Source organism: Cibotium barometz, chromosome 52 (genome assembly GCF_041138505.1).
Source record: "Cibotium barometz isolate CiBa-2024 chromosome 52, ASM4113850v1, whole genome shotgun sequence".
Taxonomy (NCBI): Eukaryota; Viridiplantae; Streptophyta; class Polypodiopsida; order Cyatheales; family Cibotiaceae; genus Cibotium; species Cibotium barometz.
Genome location: NC_141097.1, coordinates 17,978,469 through 17,998,487, shown reverse-complemented (window position 1 = coordinate 17,998,487; position 20,019 = coordinate 17,978,469). Strand labels below are relative to the sequence as shown.

The following is a 20,019-nucleotide window of genomic DNA, read 5'->3' as shown; positions in this document are numbered from 1 at the left end:
GCAAGCTAGAGTGGACACATGGCTGGTTACTCCCTTTGTACAAAAAGGGGATAAGGTCTGGGCGGTGGACATTGGGTTATGTCCACCTCGGGACATTAGTGTGTGAACACCGGGCTGGTCATAATTTATAAGTGAGTTTTGGTCGTCCAAAACTTAATGAAGTGTGTACACACTCACTTATAAATTAATGCTAACTCGTAAGGCTAGGTTTATGACCAATACTTACCACCTGTCACATGCCACATAACCATGTCAGTAGTTTCATTCGCACGGTTTGCAGGCGGGCGGCCTCTTACCCGGAACTACACATTGGTCAAGCAAGCATGAAAACAACATGCAATTTCAATTGCGAGCAAGCACATAAAGATGCTATGCAATGCAGCATTGGTATGGACAATCCCCGTTCATGAGACTATACCAAAATAGACATGCTCCAGGCAAGTACACGTGCTCTAATACCAATGTAACTTGGTTGAACACAATGCTAATCAATACACTTAAATACACTAAGATTTGATGGACACTTGCTCAAATACAAGAAGTAAATTGCTGAATTGACAAGAGACACACAATGAACCGGAACGGCCGACCCCTCCCTCAAATAAAGTATATTGATCTTGGGAGAATCAAGTACATAGTGTCATGGGCATTTCTGACCAGATTTCCATACCAATGCATATGAATACAGTATTGCAAACAAGTGGTTGTTAATGTAGACTTGCAACCCACACAACCCTCTCAAGTGCCCATGTTCCCTACCATCTGCTCTCTATTGTTCCACCAACACATGGTAGCAATAATCTGCAAGTGAGCACGTAGGATAAGAGAACACTACACAGGGTATGTGATCTTATAATCCGGTTCCTCCCTTCTGCTACTTGCTTCCATATTTAAGCATTAAAGCTTACCAATTGCAAGTAGAGTCGATGACATTGGAAGTCTTCGCGATGGAAGTCCTTGGAGTGAAGAGGTCTTCGATTTGTCGCATTTCTTCACGACAAAAGTCTTCAAGAGGATGAAGGGAACCTTGGGAAAGCTTCCCCTATGGTTCAACTTGAGGAAGGAGGGCTGAAATTAGGATTTTCAGCAAAAAGACCAGAAATTACAGCAATAAAGACAGCTATTTTGTTGAATTTCAGTCATTGGGAGTGTGTAGGAGAGTGATTAGCAGCCAGAATCACTCTTGGAAGCTTGAGAAACACCTTAGCAAGCTTGGAAATGGAGTTGGGAAGGAGAAAGTGTAGAAAATGCAGCCCAACAGCCCTCATGAAGGAGGTGCCAATCTCTAGAGAGAGGAGGAGGAGTAGTTGTTCCCAGTGTAGGTGGCAGGCAGGTGCTTTGTGGAGCAAGCTAGAGTGGACACATGGCTGGTTACTCCCTTTGTACAAAGAGGATAAGGTCTGGGCGGTGGACATTGGGTTATGTCCACCTCAGGACATCAGTGTGTGTGAACACCGGGCTGGTCATAATTTATAAGTGAGTTTTGGTCGCCCAAAACTTAATGAAGTGTGTACACACTCACTTATAAATTAATGCTAACTCGTAAGGCTAGGTTTATGACCAATAGTTACCACTTGTCACATGCCACATAACCATGTGTCAGTTTCACAGGCACGGTTCGCGGGCGGGTGTCCCCTTACCCGGAACTACACATTGGTCAAGCAAGCATGAAAACAGCATGCAATTTCAATTGCAAGCAAGCACATAAAGATGCTATGCAATGCAACATTGGTATGGACAATCCCCGTTCACATGCCACATAACCATGTCAGCAGACAGTTTCACATGCACGGTTCGCGGGCAGGCGTCCGGAAGTACACATTGGTCAAGCAAGCATGAAAACAGCATGCAATTTCAATTGCAAGCAAGCACATGAAGATGCTATGCAATGCAACATTGGTATGGACAATCCCCGTTCATGAGAGTATACCAAAATAGACGTGCTCCGGGCAAGTACACGAGGTACCAGACCCAATGGAACACCAATCCACCAAGCATTTCCGGGCATGTACACAGAGGCACAAATCCCAATGGAAAGCCAAGTCCACAGTATCACATGAGTGGCATCAATCCCCGGCATATACAACTGCCATGGACACCAGTCCAATGTACATATATGATAAGAAAGCATGGGTGGACCAATTGGGTGGCCAAATGGTGACAGTTGCTGTAGATCACGTCACTTTTTTTTTTTTGAATAGATGTGACTTCTTGGAAAAATCAGCGACTGTCACAAAGCTAAAACAAGCTGCTAGGCTCTTCACTCTTTCTAGAGCAGCCTGCTTGCCTGCCTTTGATAAAACCAAGGAACACCGACTTATGTTCTACGTGTTTGACGGCTGGTTGTCATGAAACAAGTGGTGGATTGAAAACTATGCAAGAATTGAAAACGAGATTAGGGTAATAACAACCTTAGTATCAAGAAGACATAGACAAGGACCAAGAAGAGAGAGACATTCATTATGGAATACAACTTTGTTTACAAAAAGACTTGCCAAAAATGGACGAGGCATACTAAATTTGCCTTGCCTTGACGAGTACCAAACTACCTTATCTATATCAATTCCATTTTGAATTTTTGTTCTAGCCTATCCTTACACGTTTGAGCTTGGCATTTTAAACCTTAGTAGTATCCAACACCTATGACATTGTGATAGCCTCTTTTGCCCCCCTGTTTACAAGTGAGGGATCGCTTGCATCTAGGGGCTTATGCAAGGGACATGTATTAAGCCTATTGTCTTGAAATAGGGCTCACTAGTAGCCTCTCAAGAGTCTAGAAACAAGTATAGCATTCTTCTAATGTGTCTCAAGGAGTCATCAGAATATGGTGTGGTTATCTTTGGAAATCGTAGAATTATGCTTATATTCTTTAACATCTCCACAAGGCTAAGTTTTGCACTAATGTGCTAGTATGCTTTACCATGGTTTGACGAATTAGCGTGCACTGTTTCTTGTTTTAAAAGAACAGGTTGTGGGCTTCAAGGTCACCATAAGAAATCCTCTTGCTTGCTGATTATCAGAATTAAAAAGAATTTGTAGATGATGCTTGCCCATTCTTTTTTGTTGTTGAAGGGTGAAAGCACTGTCTGTTCAAAAAATTACAATGATATCTGGTTATTATTAAGTGGGTTGTAATGGTTTTACTCTTATTTGTGAATGTGAGAAACTAAATGTGTTTTCTTATAGCTTTTGTCAGGGCAATATCCGAGGGGAAACAGAGAATTGCGAGGCTCCTTCTTTCGAACACATGGGCCTAAGGATACTGCAGCTTGGTTCATGGAAAGGGGAGTTGTTTTAAAGGTTTTACTTCCAAAACCCTCCAATTGGTAGTGGCATGACGTATCATCTTGAAAATTAGTGACGTGATTAAAACATGGCAAGTTTATGGAAATACAGGTTGTAACAAACTTCCAGGGAAGTCAAGTGTAATATAATATAAAAATTGATTGATCTTGTGTTAATCGGCTCTTTCTTGTGATTTGTATAGAAGTATGCTTTAGTTTTGGATGTTCTCGCATGTGGTTTAAAGATGCAACTGCCCAACGCCATGCTTTCCTACCTTGACATTCAAATGCCAACTGCTAACATGGGCCAGAGAATTATCAAAATGTTTGTTAGGGAAGAAAAGCATTAATACATAAATGTCAACATGCATGCATAGATGGACAGGGCATGTTCTTTATATGACACCAACTCTCTGTGGTTAACATATAGCTTAGTAGTTTGGCCACCACAATTACAACCCTATCTTAACAATATCATAAGTACTGGTTTGATCAACCAAAACTGCATGGGCATTGTCCATGTCACTTGCATATCACCCATGTGAGTGCCACGTGGATATGCTTCCTACTTGTAGCCGCCTGGAGGGCAAGGTTCAAGGAAGAGTATGGATTGATTTGGTCAGTTTTGACAGCACTAAAGGCTCTTGGAGGTGCCCAGGATATGCACCAATGGTTGGGACATTGTTTGGGCTCAATATGAACACATTTTATGACATTTTTGATGATGTTTTATGACCTCAAAGGGGTCCCCCCCCAATACCGGGGGGTTAGCTCCATAGGCTGTATGATGATGATGATCCCATTTTGTATCATATAGCTCGGATTTGAATTTCCGAGCTCATAGCTCTCGACTTTGTTTTCTTTTGTACCATGATGAGATTACTTGGACACTATTGTATCACTTTTGGTCTCAGACCCATTGGGTCTTTTGAAGATGTTTAATATAACTTTCTTTCTTTCTACGCACACACCATGGATATCTTCCATCCACCATAGCCTTTCATCAACCCTAATACCATCAAATGGTATTAGAGCCTGCGAACTCATCTGCGGTTGCCGACTCTGGCTACACATCTGGCCACTCTCCGTCGCCTGTTCATATTACCCGTCACCACCTGTGCAGCCCGCCAACGTCATGTGCACCACTACTGTTGGATCCTGCTCTCAGTTCATCGCCTGCTGCCTTGGCTGTTGCTTCCGCCGTTGCCTCTATCTGCCACCTCTACTATTTCCGCCTTTGCCTGCTATTAATACCACTAATGCTGTTGCTGCTACTGCCGTTGCTGCTCCTCTGCCAGCTTCGCCTGCTTGTGACAGCGCCACCATCGGTTGTACCTGCCCATCATCAGTCCCCCCTCGATTGGAATTAGGGCTTTAGGGCAACATAGGTAGCTCCATTGCCCAGCCCAGCTAGAGTACCTCTGTCGAGTGCAGCCCAATCTTCACACTTCAAGGACTACATAAAGAAAGAAGAAATTGCCAAATTGAAGCTTGTAGATCTGCAAAGATTTGGGGCTTTTCTAAAATATGGAGAAAATCATCAAATTGGAGCTCCAACATCCACAAAAATTTAGGGCTTTTCCAAAATCAAGCCTCGTACATCAAATTGGAGCTTCTGCAATGCCAACATTGCCTTCTGCAACAAAATTTGCATCGGCATTGGCATGGATTGCTGAAAGAGACTACTCTTCACCAACATACGTTCAAGGGGGAGTTTTTAAACTTCCAAAATTATATTTATGTGTGAGGCAAGGGCTCACTATATGGAAAGTCGTGTTTCATTTTTGTAATGCCTTGTTATAAAAGGTTCCATCGTTTTCAGCTTACCTGTGTTTATGTCTAGGGGGGTTGTCTTGGTGAGTTGATGTAGACTGTCATTTGTTGGTCAAGTTCCTATCCAAGGCCCAACATGATAGTTAGTGTTGGTGCGATTGTCCCCCTAAACCTTGGTCTCTGATTCGTTCGCAAAGATCATGCTTTGGTGAGCCCTTGAGCCATGTTCATACTCGAGCCTCTGAATTTGAAGTGGAGAACATACCCCCTGTTCTTGCTATAGTGGAGTACGTGGTATAGCTTGGGGCCAACTTATTATGACTATTGAAGGTTTTCTCAAACATCTCATCATCTTCTCTCTGAAGGGGGTTTGTTGGGATCCTTGTCTCATGTGTGTGTGTTCTCTCGTGTGTGTGAAGTTTGAACCCGTGTTTTGTGTGTTCGTATGTGTGTGTGTGTGTGTGTGTGTGTGTGTGTGTGAATAGCCCCTAAAAGGGTTAGTGTGCTAGTAGTTTGTGACCCCTCTCTTATGAGTGGATAAGATAAGTGTGCTAGTAGTTTGTGACCCCTCTCTTATGAGTGGATAAGATAAGTGTGCCATGTGTCACTTATCTAGCATGCTGTTTGCAAGATGGAACAACCAATGTGAATGTGTGGGGGCATTAGTCAACCAAGTGATTAGTCTACTAGCTCCGTTAGATCACTAATCACCTAGTATGTCATGATGATAATGTTCCTCCCCTTCTTATATATTAATAAGTTACAAGCACGCTTGGCTGAGGCAGCCTCCACCTCAGCAGGTCATCCATGAGGATCATCTCATGGAATGTAGAGGGCCTTGGCGGCGCACACTATGTACGTTATCGTGGTTGCTTGAGGCAGGAGCTTCAGAGATGCCTGGTTGGGGGCAGTATTGATATTTTGATGTTGCAAGAGCACCATTTGAGTGAGAGCAGGATTCGGAGATATGGCTCAGTGATGCCTGGTAGATGGGACAATTTTTGGTCTGCAGGTTTTGGCCCCTTGGGAGGGCAGGGAGGAGTATGTATGGTCATTGCGGATGCATTGAGCGTCGCTTGAGACGTAGCCTTGCTTCGCTCCAGCGCCTTAAGGAGCAATAGCCCACATGTGAGTGGGTGGCGTCCCAGCTGAGCCAGGCACGTCAGGAGGTTCGAGAGGCAGAGGAGCAGAGACACGAGTTTTACTATCATCGCCAGGCCTCTCAGTGGACTCAGCTTGGTGATAGAGTGACTGGGGAGTTTTTTGAGATCACCGGACCCCGCCATGCTCGAGCAAAAGTATGCCAGCTTAGGAGGCACGACGGATCGTTAGCCACTGAGCGCGAGGAGATTAGAGCTATTGCCAGTGAGTTCTACAGAGACCTGCTTTCAGCAGAGCCAGCCACCACGGAGGCACGTGATGCTTGCAGACAGACTGTGTGGATCCATGTGCAGAGGAGGGTCATAGATCGTATGCGCACAGCTTTGGGTGTGCCCCTTTTAGAGGATGAGCTTGTTGAGGCTTTGAGGGCCCTCCCGCGTCATAGTTGCCCTGGGGAGGACGGTTTGACGCATGCCTTTTTTATGCGCTATTGGGACCTTTTGGGGCCAGGCCTCCGCAGGGGTTTTCAGCATGTTTTGGACACTGGGGTGATGCCACAGAGTTTTTCAGAGGGCTTGATCTTTCTTATCTCCAAGGGGGAGGGAGTGTCAGATGATATTTGGCAGTGGAGGCCTATTACGATCCTCAGTACTGTTTACAAGGTCCTAGCCAAGGTCTTGAGTTTGAGGATCCAGCCCTTCCTTGGGGATTTGATTCATGCTACCCAGACAGGCTTTGTCAAGGAGCGCAGTATCCTTGACAACATCTTCACCTTCTGGGAGGCGACGGCCCGAGCTAGGTTTCTCGGCGAGGACTTGGTCGTTATGGTTCTCGATTTTGAGAAGGCATATGATAGAGTCGATTGGGGTTTTTTGGAGGGCACTATGCTTCGCCTGGGTTTTGAGCCAGACTGGATTCGAGGAGTGGTGGCTCTATATTCCACAGCTCGTAGCCAGGTGTTGATGGCAGGAGGATGGGGGCCGAGTTTTGAGCTGACCAGATCAGTTCGTCAAGGATGCCATCTCGCTCCGTTCCTTTTTCTTTTCTTTGCAGAAGCATGAGCATGTATCTGACAGCCGAGGAGGTTGGCTTGAGAGGTTTCCAGCTTGCAGTCTGGGGTGAGGACTTGCTTGATTCTGAGTTTGCTGATGACACGGGATTGTTTTTGCATGGCAAGGAGGCCAATCGACAGAGGGCAGAGCAATCTCTACAGGTTTTTGGTGTGGCTTCGGGAGCATTGATCAATTAGCGCAAGACAGCGGCTTTTTGGATCAGTAGCGCTCCCGCTCCGGCATGGAGCCCAGACCCGGGTTTTAGATGGATTCCTCCTGGCACAGCAGTGCGGATGCCAGATTGGACTTGATTTGTCACCTGAGTAGCAGATTGCCCCGCTTCTTCTGAGCATTCGGAAGAAGCTTCTATATTGGAGTACAGCTCGGCTTTCCTTGGCTGGGAGGGTGGTGGTGACAAATCAGGTGCTTTTAGCGACTATGTGGTATATCACGTCTTGCTGGATTTTCTCGAGCTCTTGCATCAGCCAGGTACAGAGGCTGATCAAGAACTTTCTTTGGTCAGGGCGGGATGGTCAGCCGGCCCGAGCAAAGGTTGCTTGGGCAGTTATTACTCTTCCGCTGGCCCAGGGGGGCTTGGGCATTATAGATCCAGCTGATCAGAGTAGAGCCTTGTTGGGGAAGCTTTTTGTTCAGGGACTGCTTCCAGGCGAGGCGCTGAGCCTTGGAAGGAGCTTCTTTTTCAGCGGCTGCTGCAGGCTAGAGCTCCCCCAGCAGGGGGCACTTGGGCACCAGAGATATGGTGGATCTTCATAGAGATGAGGAGGACAGGCCTCAGTAGAGGATGGGAGGACAGATTTGCCTTGAGCATCTTGCAAGCTTGGGAGTTGCTGAGACCAGGGCTTTCTCAGAGACCTCCCACTTGTGATGAGGAGCGGGCCAGACAGCCGCTCATCTGGAACCCCGCGGTACGCACAGAGCAGGGTCATATGCTGGGTTCTCGGCCTCGTCTAGCCTGGGGACCATTGGCGGCAAGCCCAGCACGCAGTTTTGGAGATTGGCAGGCCTTTTGCAGTCTCCCGGAGGAGATGCAGGCGGAGAGGCTGAGTCACTTAAGAGGGGGGTTGATTATGAGGGATGACATTCAGGAGGCACTTACTGAGGAGTGGTTCACGCCTTTCGAGCCAGCGGCCCCACGGTGGATGGGAGCCTTTACACAGTTGGAGATCCTGATTGCTGTCAGAGCTTGCACTGAGGATGGTAGATGCCTCTAATATGAGATGCAGGCAGACTTCAGAGAGTGGAGGCGGAGTCGCCTTTGCTTTAAGAGTGCATCTTTCAGAGGATACTGGTAGTGGCCGTCACTTCTCGGAAGTGGCATATTGATCTAGACCCTGCAGATGTGGACTCTGATTGGCGCATATGGGCATATGCTGCGCACCCCTTGGCCCGGCTCCAGTGGGACCCTGGCGAGTACGAGTGGCATGATCCTTATGCGTCCCCCGAGGTCACAGAGATCACCTTTTTCCAGTACACTGTTCGGTTGGGGAGGCATATTTTGACTGCGAAGAGGATGGTCTCTCCAGCTGCATCGGAGCATTGGCGGCTACAGGGACTCTCACAGGAGTTCCTGGAGGATTTTTGGACTAGGCTCTGGGCTAGCAGACAGGCATGCAGGATCTCGGCTTTCTAGTGGCTGGTTGCCTACAGGGGCTCTGCAGTTGGCACCTGGCTTGTCTACAGTGGCCTTCCGCCAGCCTGCGTCCGATGCGGCCACCCATTGGAGACCCAGCGACATTGCCTATGGGACTGTCCACAGGCGCAGCAGATTTGGCTGAGGATTCTGCGCATTTTGGCCCCCCTCTCTCCAGAGGGAATGTATACGTGGGGAGCCGCTGCTTGGTCCACTTCGTCAGGGCTAGCTATGGGATACGAGACGGAGCAGGCCAGCCAGGCCATCGGATTCATTGGGGGCCAGCCTCGCCTTGTTCCTTCACCGGATTTCTCGACAGCCAGCTGGACACAGGAGAGGGATTTACGATGGGAGCTCCTCAGTAGCCTCACCATATGATTCACCTGGAGAGCCCGTTGTTTCAGGGCTTTTGAGGGGAGACTGGAGCCACCAGCAGAGACTGTTCGAGCTATGTGGCAGGAGTTGATTCACACCCTGTGAGGACAGTATGACTACATCCGGGGTGACTCGGATCGAGCGATCTTGCGACGCCAGGCTTTCCACACCACTTGGCGCAGCGGCCCTTTCTATACTCTACACGCGGGAACCCCCCGCTGGCACTACAGGCCACCTGTTTGGATTTTCCCCCCTCCTATTGTATGATATAGCCTCTCAGTTATTTGTACTTTTCTGCACCTAGGGAGAGTCTCCCTAGTTGCCTTGATTGGTCTTTGCTTTGCCTTCTTATGAGCAGGAGAGGGTTTGTAGTCCAGTGGGCTTTTTATAACTAATGAAAGGATCTTTTCATGGAAAAAAAAAAAGTTACAAGCACGCTTGTCTAAACTCTCTTGTCGAAACTGTTGGGATGGAAGCTTTATGTGTGTAAATCAGCCCTTTGCAAGTGTATGTGTGTGAACAACCCCTTTGTATGTGTAAGTGTGCCTATGTGATGTGTGTGCGCGCGTGCGCGTGCTCGCATGTTGCGCTGGTAGGCTGTCGCTTGTTTGTGCTTTGGTCAGTGTGGAGAGATTTGGCCGTTGCGTGTTTTGCTGCACATTCAGAGGTTGCTTTTTGTAAGGCATGAGTTGCAGCCAATGCTAGAATTGAATGATCCTCATGGGAGATGAATGGTTATGCAATGTATGTTGCAGGGAGAAGTATATCAGTTTGCAGGACTTAATGGTTCTCAATTGTCTTCTATGAGACAAAGGTTGTGGTGAACTTTTGCCTCCTTGCTCATCGCATGCGAACTGTTGTTGTAGACTATGGTAGATGGTACATGGGAGAACAAAGGCAAAGGGTGGATGATGCAAAACAAAAAGTACAATCATCGGCTGAATTTTGCCATTCTCATGCATTATTAGATGTCCAGCAGATGGTATTGTGTGAGGCCAAAACTTGCATCACTTTGGACGAGCAAAGGAGGATACAAAAATGGCAAGTAAGGGCCCGCCACAAACAAATAATAGACAAAGGTTGCTCTTCCAAAGACTTCTTCAAAAGTCTACATGTGGATAGATGAAGGCAAAAGATTTTCAAAAAGCTAATGGTCATTGGACGAGCACAAAAGCTGAGCTGGCAGACATGTGTGCGCAACATTTCGCTTGGATTTTTGAGCTTCCTTCACAAATCACAGTAGATTTTCAAAATGCAAGGCGTGAATTCTTGGCATGTGTAAATCCTATAGAGACTAATGGCGATGCTATACGTTTTGATGCATTGTTTAGTGAAACTAAACTAGAAGATGCATTAAAAGACATGGCTCATGCCTATGATATATAAGCGAGCCACAAAAATGATAGCCAACCGCCTGAAAAGTGTTTTGTATTATGGATTGCATCCTCAACAATATGGTCTTGTGCCAAGAAGACATAATGGATAAATTGCTAATGCCTATATTGCTATGGAATATGCCAAATATACAACACAAGATGTGCTAATCATGCAGGTGGATGTGACGAAGGCATTTGGTATAGTGCAATGGGATTACATAGCTGATAAAATGGTTGCTTTGGGATTCAGGACAAAATTGCAGCATGTAATCTATTGGTTGTATAGGGATAGCATTGCCCAATGTATTCTGGGTAAGGATCTCTTCACACATTGGACGTTGGGAAGATTGGTAAGACAAGTTTCCCTATGAGTGCATTACTATGTGCAATTGCTATGCATCCTTTCTTGTACATTGACAAATTGACCAGACAAGACAACTTCATGGCTTGCAGAAATCGGATGGAACTCACTTTATGGCACAGGCCTCTATGCAGATGACTCTTTCTTCATGCCTAAAAATGATCCAACTCATCTCATACGCATCATGAGTGTCTTAGAGTTGTTTGGTAATGCTGTGGAACTTTATATATTGGAAGCTATCTATGTGGCCCTTGCATGTGAGATTATGCATTGTACAATTAGTGATCATTGCCTATGTTCAATTCCATTTGCCATTGCCCGCTTGGAGAAAGAAAGATTTGCACACTTTCATGTCTGAAGCTTTGGAATTGTTCTGGAAGATCAAGACAAATAAAAAATCCTTGAGACTGTTGTGACACAATTGTGTTTGTTCGCCGAAGATGCATGGTGGTTTGAATATTCTTAACATTTACTACCATGTTTTGGATCGAAAAGCTTCCATGATTCGAGTGTTTTTTTGGCAAGAGTAGCCTTGGGCAATCATGCTTGTAGTTATGTGTATAGGCATGAAAACTATGGCTTATGGAATTTGGGTGGATTCACACTGGGAAGCGGTGTTAGGCCATTTTGAGGACCGCATTGTGGGCTATCCATATTCTACAAGAATGGTGCAAGATTGGAAGACTGTATTGAAAGACCTCAAATGGGTGGGATGTGATTCCGCAAATCAGTAACTCCATGTGACTGGAAAGTTTGCACTGGTTCTCTTTGTTTGTAGAACTGCTAGCTATGCAAGAGCCACCACGTAAAGCATGCTTTTTGGCATTGTTGGGTATATGCACGCTACAAGATGATGTGGATAATACAGGAAATGTGCTATCCTTTCCGCAGGCGTACAGTAAACATAACTTGGGTTTGCATCATAGACCGATTTGGAGGAAGATTAAAAGATTATTGCAGCCATATGGACCATTGCCTCCACTGGTTGAAAATGACAGGTTGCATGGTTGGAAAGTGAAAGGGCAAACCGACAATGCGCGGGATTACATTTGGATAAGATAATTGCAGCTAGCATGTATAATCATTTGCTTCCACCACCTTGGATTCACGCACATGGCAACACTCTGTCCTTTTTTCTTTTGCTCTATCAAACTGAAGTTAAAGAGGTCTTCCACCAGCGAAGAGGTTTGTTTACATGCTAGAACTCATTTGCATGTGTTTGTATCCAAGGTGGAGGGAGCAAAATTTAATAAGCTCTAGCTGCCATGAGGTGATGGAAAGAGAAAGAAGAGTACCTTGGAAGTTTCCTAGTCTCTTAATCTTTCCTCATCCTCAAGTGGAGGCATCGGCTGGAAATCTTGCAATATAGAACTTAATTCATGCCATAATGCCTGTGATGCATACCTAGATTGTATCTCTTGACAGCCTGTGGAAAGGAGAATACATTGCCTTGATTATCAACAACATCATCAACTAAGCGTACACCAAAGTTGGAGAGGAAGTATGCTTTTCTGGGTATCTCTCTACACACACACACACGCGTGCGCGCGCACACGCGCGCGCGATCAACCCTCACTGGGAGCTTGTGGAAAGAAGATGGTTAGAATTTATCCTAACAAATGGGCATCTCTAGGACCTGCTTCATTGATGCATGGTGGGCAGTGAAGCACTTGACTAGGGAGAGACCGTTCCCCCTCAAGTTGAAGGATGTAAAGTCGTGCTTGGCCTTTAAAAAAAAAAAAGGCCAGCCCTGCGTACCACAAAGCCCACACAATTACAGGTTGAAGTGGAATCTTTGGATGGTGCAGGTGATGTGAGATGGTGGCATGGAAGGCAAGGAAATGGGCTGTCTACCAAGATGGACGGGTGATCATTGCCGAACATTGCCTCAAATGGGAGCATGAGGTCTGTTAGGCCATACTCCTGCTATGGATAGCCACTTGAAACTGCAATGACACACTATGGTCAGATCTGGAAGGCAGGGAAATGGCTGTCTACCAAGATGCACGGGTGACCATTGCTGACCATGGCCCCAAATGGGAGCATGGGGTCTATGAGGCCATACTCCATAGTCACAGGGGACGGCGGGGACGGAGCCTAGGAACGTTGGGACGCCGAAACGGGACGGCGCAGGGACGGGGACGGACGGGGACGGACGGACGTCCCCCTGGAGGCGTCCCTCACAAGGGACGGTGAAGGGGACGGCAGTAGGAACGGGGACGGTTGTGGGGGACGGCCCTGTGGGGGGACGGCAGGAAGCCATTGTGGTTTATTTTGTCCGTTTCTAGTTGTTTGAGGAGCCGTTTCTAGTCGTTTGGGGTGGCCTTGAGCCTTTGAGGCTTGGGCATTGAGGCTTGGGCCTTGCCTCTCTCTTGCCTTGAGGTTTGGCCTTTAGGCTTGAGCCTTGGGGCCTTGGGCCTTGGCCCTTGAGGCTTGGCCCTTGCCCCTCTCTCTCTCTCACTTGCCCTTGCCTCTCTCTTGCCTATCTAATATCTATATAAGAACAAGGCTACAAGGCTACAAGCATGGAGTTTAGGCTTTAGTGTAAACGGCCCTTCGGACCCCCTGCAGAGAGGGGCTCACACCCCCCTCCGCACCTTCCCCAAGTAGGCTGGTGTGAAACTGCGCGCCGCAACGGACCCAAAATTTACAGCCCATATGCAGTAGGTGTATAATAACTCACCACATATGCATGTAGCCTGGTTGGCAGTGTGCCAACCTTCTCCAGAATCATCTCATGCTATCTGGCCACAATCGGCCACCATCCGGTGTTAATATGACTCAAAAGCTTACCATTTTATGTAAATTTGTGCTCATTTTGATGTACTTCCAAAGTAGAATAAGGGTAGAGTAGAAAAACTTTAAAAAAAAGTTATTTTTGAGTGCCGTTCCCTCCCCCGTCCCCGTTCCCTACTTATGGCCGTCCCCCGTCCCGTCCCCGTCCCCGTCCCCCGTTACCGTCCCCCGTTCCTTGTGACTATGCCATACTCCCACTATGGATAGCCACTTGAAACTGCAATGACACCCTATGGTCAGATCTGGGAGGATTTCCAGAAACCTTTTTTTTTTTGTTTGCTGGGGGGGGGGTAGGTGGATATCTTTTCCCTACAAAAAGACACATCAAAGCCTAGAGAGAGGTTTAACACAGGGTGGAGGTTATGTGTGGGAGTCAGCATTTAGAGGGAAGACTAGGGCATGTGGAGTCGTCCGGGGATCCAGGGAAGTTGCAGCTTTGTTTAGGTCACACCTTCGTACTATACTTGTCAGGAGAGAGGAGGAGGCTAGGTACATGTGGGATGCGGTTATTCCTGCCAGGGAAGTGGTTCTTCAGATCCACTTATGCACAGAGCTTGGTTTCTCATGGATGGTCGTCATACATGTCCATATATGCAAATGCCACGGAGTTTTCCACATTAGTGCCTGCCAGACTTGATGCTCAGACAGGGAGTAATCAAGTCATTCGACATGGACCCCATTGTTTTGCACGAATTAGACCTTTAGGCATGGGGATACATAGGATGCCATAAGTCAATGGTCACACCATCTTCTTTGTTAGATCCTTCTTAGAGATAGGAGCTGCACATGGGATGATTATTTATAATGGTATGCCCAGATGGCATGCCTTAGGAGGCCTTAGGAGGCCTTAGGCTCTAGCTCAGTGGATTATTTGATGGGATCCCTAGCCTTTATTGGCCAACTCCACGACTTCAGCATACCCTTCCTGCCGATCACCCTTATCTCCTCCATTTGTGGCACTTTTCCTAAACAACCTTCCGAAAGACCCACCTCTTCTTACACATACTTCAGTTTCGTTCAACTTAGATATTGTATATTGGGATGGCATAGGATGTCATAGGTTGGTCTATATAAATGCCAACCTTCTTCTCTTGGAGCGATTTAGATGCATAGACTTTGTTACTAGAGTTGAGGGAAGGGATGTACTACACTGGAAGGTCAAGGAGATTGATCTTGAAGTCCTTAAGAACCTGGAGCGTGGCTTGGATCAAGGGGATCAAATTGATATATCATTTATCCAGAGATGTACAGATGCACTTTTTGTGTTAATTGTAGTGGTCTCAGTTTTGAATCTAGAGATTTTGACTTCATATTTTCAATGAAACTTTTGTTAATGGCGTTTCAAATTGAATCCTTGAATCAACTTTTAGCTTAAGAATGTGTATAGTATGTTTCTCCCTCTAGGTTCAAATTTCAACCTTGAGTCAACTTTTACTGTAAGAATTGTGGACATCTGTGTCATGGGCAGTGGTGTGTGAACACTCTAGGTGTCATGTGCACAGTGTGTATCTACCGTGTGCTACACGCACACAAGACTAGCTTCGAGGTTTGGGGAAGCTTGGAGCTAGGCATGCTGATTGGTGAGCTGCACGGGTGGGCACCCAAGTATGGACGGGCGGGCGCCCAAAGTGTGTACGCTCGATGACCGGCCAAGAGCCTATAAAAGGGTGGCCAAGGTTAGTCATTAGTCATATAGAGTCTTGCATGATTTGTGAGAGCTCTATGGTCTAGAGCCTAGATCTAGTGCAGACGTGCACCTGCTTCATGCAGCTGAGGTCGGCAGCAGTCTCGAGGCCCGCGAGGGTAGCTTCGTGGCGGTATGGGACGTCACGAGGTAGAGATTGGTCGGTACGTCCATCTAGTTAGCTCAGCTCGTGGCTCGGTGGGGACAGCCAAGTCTGTGGGCTTGCCCACGGCTGTTGTGGTTGGGAGGTGTGTCAGGCCTGCATCCCCTTCTTGTTTGTTTGTTTTGTTTGCAGGTTTCGAGTCTTGTAGTAGGAGCGTTCCACGAGGAGATCCGATGGGGAATTGATAGTGGTATCAGAGCGTGCCTCGTGAACGAGCAAGTCGGTAGGTAGAGAAGATGAGGTCGAAGAAAGGTATGTGTTCAAGAAGCTTGCTGTTTTGTTTATGCATACTGCTGTTTTTCAGATTGGTATGTTGTTTTTTTTCTTCATCGTAGGAACCCGTGATGATGGGGATTGTGATCTAGAAAGGGTTGTTTTGCTTAGCAAGAAGAAGGCTGGGTGTGTTTGTGCAGTCGCATGAACAGTTGAGAGAGAGAGAAAAAAGCATGTTCGCTTTTGTTTGAAAGAGAAAGAGAGAGAGCGAGAGAAGGGATTGCTGGCTGATTGTGGCTGTTGGTCACGTGCTGCTGACTACGTACAGTCGTTGTTGCCGATTGTTGTAGGCGGCCTGGCCATGCAGGCGGCTAGGCCTACGTAGCCTGCCACGCTGGCAGGCGCCCAGGCCTACGCAGGCAGGCGCCCAGGCCTACGCAGGCAGGCGTCGAGGCCTACGCAGGCGGCCAAGCCTAGGCGTAGGCTGGCGCAGATAGCCATGGACACCTGGGCGAAGGCGGCGCCGACAGCAATGCATGCGCTGGTAGCAAGGCAGGCCGGCGGCGCTAAATCCAGGAGGGGAGAGAAAAAAAAACCAGTAAAAGCATTCACGCCGAATTTAACATGCTTTTTTTTTGGGATTAATTAAAAAAAATAAGAGTTTAAAGACCCCCTTAAGGTTTAAAGGTGTTTTTTTTTAAGAAAACAGAAAATATATATATATATATATATATGGCGCCGGCAGCAAGGCATGCGCCGGTAGCAAGGCAGGCCGGCGGCGCTAAATCTAGGAGGGAAGAGAAAAAAAAAACAAAAAAAAACCAATAAAAGCATTCATGCTGAATTCAGCTTGCTTTTGTTTTTTTTTTGGATTAAACTTAAAAAAAAAAAAAGAGTTTAAAGACCCCCTTGAGGTTTAAAGGTGTTTTTTTAAAGAAAACAGAATATATATATATATATATATATATATATATATATATATATATATATATATATATATATATATATATATATATATATATATATATAAAACACGAAAGCAAAAGCTCAAGTTGCTTTTGGGGAAGCTTATATAAACCCCTTAAGTGGGCTTCTTGCCACACATCTCTTAAGTTTTCAAGCTCTCAAGTTCTCTAGCACTCTCTTGTGCAAGATCGAATTTTCTCTCCACTTACCCTCTTCACGATGTCGACCCAAGAATCCGAGTTGGAGCCCCTTATTGAATGTGAAGGCTTGCCGGCTACGGAAGATACCGATGCCGATCTTTTTGACGATTATGTGTCAAAATCAGATTTCCAAGAGTTCAAAGTTGCTCTCGAAGCTTCTTCTTCAGAACGTCAGGCACAAATCGCCGCCTAGATGCAAGCTTTGCAGAACTCCATCTCTCTTTTGACCACTACCCTATCTACTCTTTCGGGTATCTCCAGAACAGTTCGGGTGCGAGTAAAACAGCGTACCAAGGAGATTGTGGACACTTGGCTACATAAGTGGCAAGTCCATTTTCAGTTTCATCCATATGATGATGCAAAAAAGATCCAGTTAGCAGCAAGTTTCCTCTCAAGCAAAGCTTTGCTTTGGTGGAAGAAACTCAACCCTAAGCCAACGACTTGGGCACAATTCGGAGATGTCTTCAAGAAGGAATTCCTCAAGAAAGAGGATGATTATGATGATGTTGCCCGGTTTACAGCTTTGACCATGACCTCGCAGCACCTCACTTATGAGGTCTACCTTCAGAAGTTTAGAAACTTGCAGATGAAAGCTACAAAGATGGATCCCATAACTCTTTTGGGGTTCTTCGTAGCCTGTTTATCCGACTCATACCGTTTACAGGTTAAAAATAACAAATGCAAAACTTTGGACGAGGCCATTCATTCAGCTCGTATCTATGATGATACAATGGTCTCTTCCAGGTCTAAACCCGTTACCGAGCAGGGGACTAAGCACAAGAGAAAGTTCTCCGCACCAATGGCTAACACGACTGAAGGAAAGTCTTCGGACCAACCTTCGAAGAATTCAAGTTCGACACCAGCGAAGAGGAAACGACTCCTTAAGGCTTTGAAGCTCAAGGAGGAGGGAGGTTGTTTCATCTGCGAAGAAAAAGGACACATGGGTAATGAGTGCTCGAAGCAAAAGGATGCAAAGACCAACGCTGGACGCAAGCCAAAGGCAGCTAACCTGTTGTCTTTGACAGGTACGTCAGTTACTGTACTTTCTCGCCCTAGTACATGACTCTAAAGTTTTTGGCTTGCATGATCTTCTCCGAGTTTATGGAGAAGTGAACGGCCACAGAATCCACATTCTTCTAGACCCTGGCAGCTCACACAACTTTGTTAACTACAAACTTGTGCAGAAATTGAGTCTTGATACGTCACCCAGCGATTATACCTATGAGGTACGCCTACTTGCGGGTCGGCAAGTACGGGATCGAAAGGTGGAAATGCTACCAATCCAGATTCAGGACTACAAAGATACTCTGGAATGCTATATTATGCACCTAGAACATGTAGACTTGTTATTAGGGATTGAGTGGCTTAAGACTCTTCAAGTCCAGATAGATTGGTCTAGTCATATTTTTTCTTTTCAACATAGGAACATCCAGTATAGTATTTTAGGTGATTGAATACATCCCTCTCAGGGACCTCTTGTAAATACAGTTGATTTTGGAAATATAATGGATTCTCCTTTGTATACCGCTTTCCATTGTGTATTGATTCCACTTTCTTCATTTCTCATACCTTCTATGGATGTCAATGAATTAAGTGTATTTGAAAGTAAAGAATTACAGAAGATACTTGATTCATTTCAAGATGTATTTCCTAAGGAATTGCCATCGGGCTTACCACCTGAAAGGGCAGTAGATCATCGTATTGACTTGATCCCTGGTGCTCATCCTGTTAGTATTCCACCTTACAAGATGAGCCAAGCTGAGGAAGATGAGTTGGCTAAACAACTCGAAGATTATTTGAGGATGGGCCAGATCCGTCGAAGTAAATCACCTTGGGGTGCACCTGTGTTTCTTAGGAGAAAGAAGGACAACACCTGGAGAATGTGCATAGATTACAAGAGATTGAACAAGGTGACAATTAAGAACCGTTATCCTCTCCCTAGATCAGATGACCTGATTGACCGGTTAGCAGGAGCGAAATATTTCACGAAGATAGATTTACGTACTGGCTATCACCAGATACCTATTCATGAAAGGCATGTTGAAAGAACCGTCTTTTGGACTAGGTATGGCCATTACGAGTTTCTCGTATTACCTTTTGGGTTAACCAATGCTCCAGCTACTTTCCAGCAAATGATGAACGATCTTTTTCGTGAACATTTGGGAAAATTTGTGGTGGTGTTCCTGGATGATATTTTGATATATAGTCGTACTCTTGAGGATCACGTTAGACACCTCACGATTGTCTTATCTATTTTAAGACAGAATCGACTATATGCTAAATTAAGTAAATGCGAGTTTTTTATGACACACATCATTTACTTGGGACACAAGATCACTAGAGATGGATTGAGCATTGACTATGATCGAGTTCAGAAGGTTCTGGACTGGCCTATACCAAGAACAGTGAAACAACTTTGTTCTTTTCTCGGTTTTGTTGTTTTTCTTCGGAAATCTGTGCGGGAGTACTCTCAGCTCACACTATCGATGACCAACTTGTTGAAAGGTCGTGGACGTAAGTCAAATCAGCCTATCACTTGGAATAACGATTTAGATATGGCCTTCAGACTTTTGAAAGATAAAGTCAAGGAAACACCTATCTTAGCATTACCGCCTTATGTTCTTGAAATTGATGCCAGTGACTAGGCCATCGGGGCTGCTCTATTTCAAGATGGTAGACCTGTTGCTTTTGAAAGTAAAAAGCTAGACGACACTCAATCTCTTTGGCCAATCCTTGAGAAGGAGCTTTATGCTGTGATTCATGCTCTCAAGGTTTGGAGACATTATTTATATGGCTCCAAGTTTGTGGTATTGAGACTGATCATCAGTCAATCAAGTATGTGTGTGATGTGGATGATTTGAGAGGAAGGAAAGCTCGTTGGGCTGAGTTAATGCAAGATTTTGATTTTGAGATTCGTTATCGAAAAGGGTCCATGAATAGTGTTGCAGATGCGCTTAGTCGAATTAGAGAGGTGAATACTTTGTCGTTCACCGAGATTTCTATTGACTTATTTTAGTCATTGAG

General features: G+C 45.8%; 1 protein-coding gene across 12 annotated transcripts in view; it reads left to right on the top strand.

Moving 5' to 3' along the window:
* The window catches only part of LOC147608888 (FAD/NAD(P)-binding oxidoreductase family protein), a 142,182-nt gene that overhangs the window by 64,158 nt on the left and 58,005 nt on the right, over positions 1-20,019 (top strand). For all 12 annotated transcript variants that reach the window (XR_015264295.1, XR_015264293.1, XR_015264294.1 and 9 more), the window contains exon 4: positions 3,187-3,300. Coding sequence is in view for 7 of the 12 variants with exons in the window: in XM_086788069.1 (XP_086644195.1) it covers positions 3,187-3,300 (114 nt within the window). In the remaining 5 variants the exon portion in view is untranslated. The remainder of the gene's footprint in view (positions 1-3,186; positions 3,301-20,019) is intronic.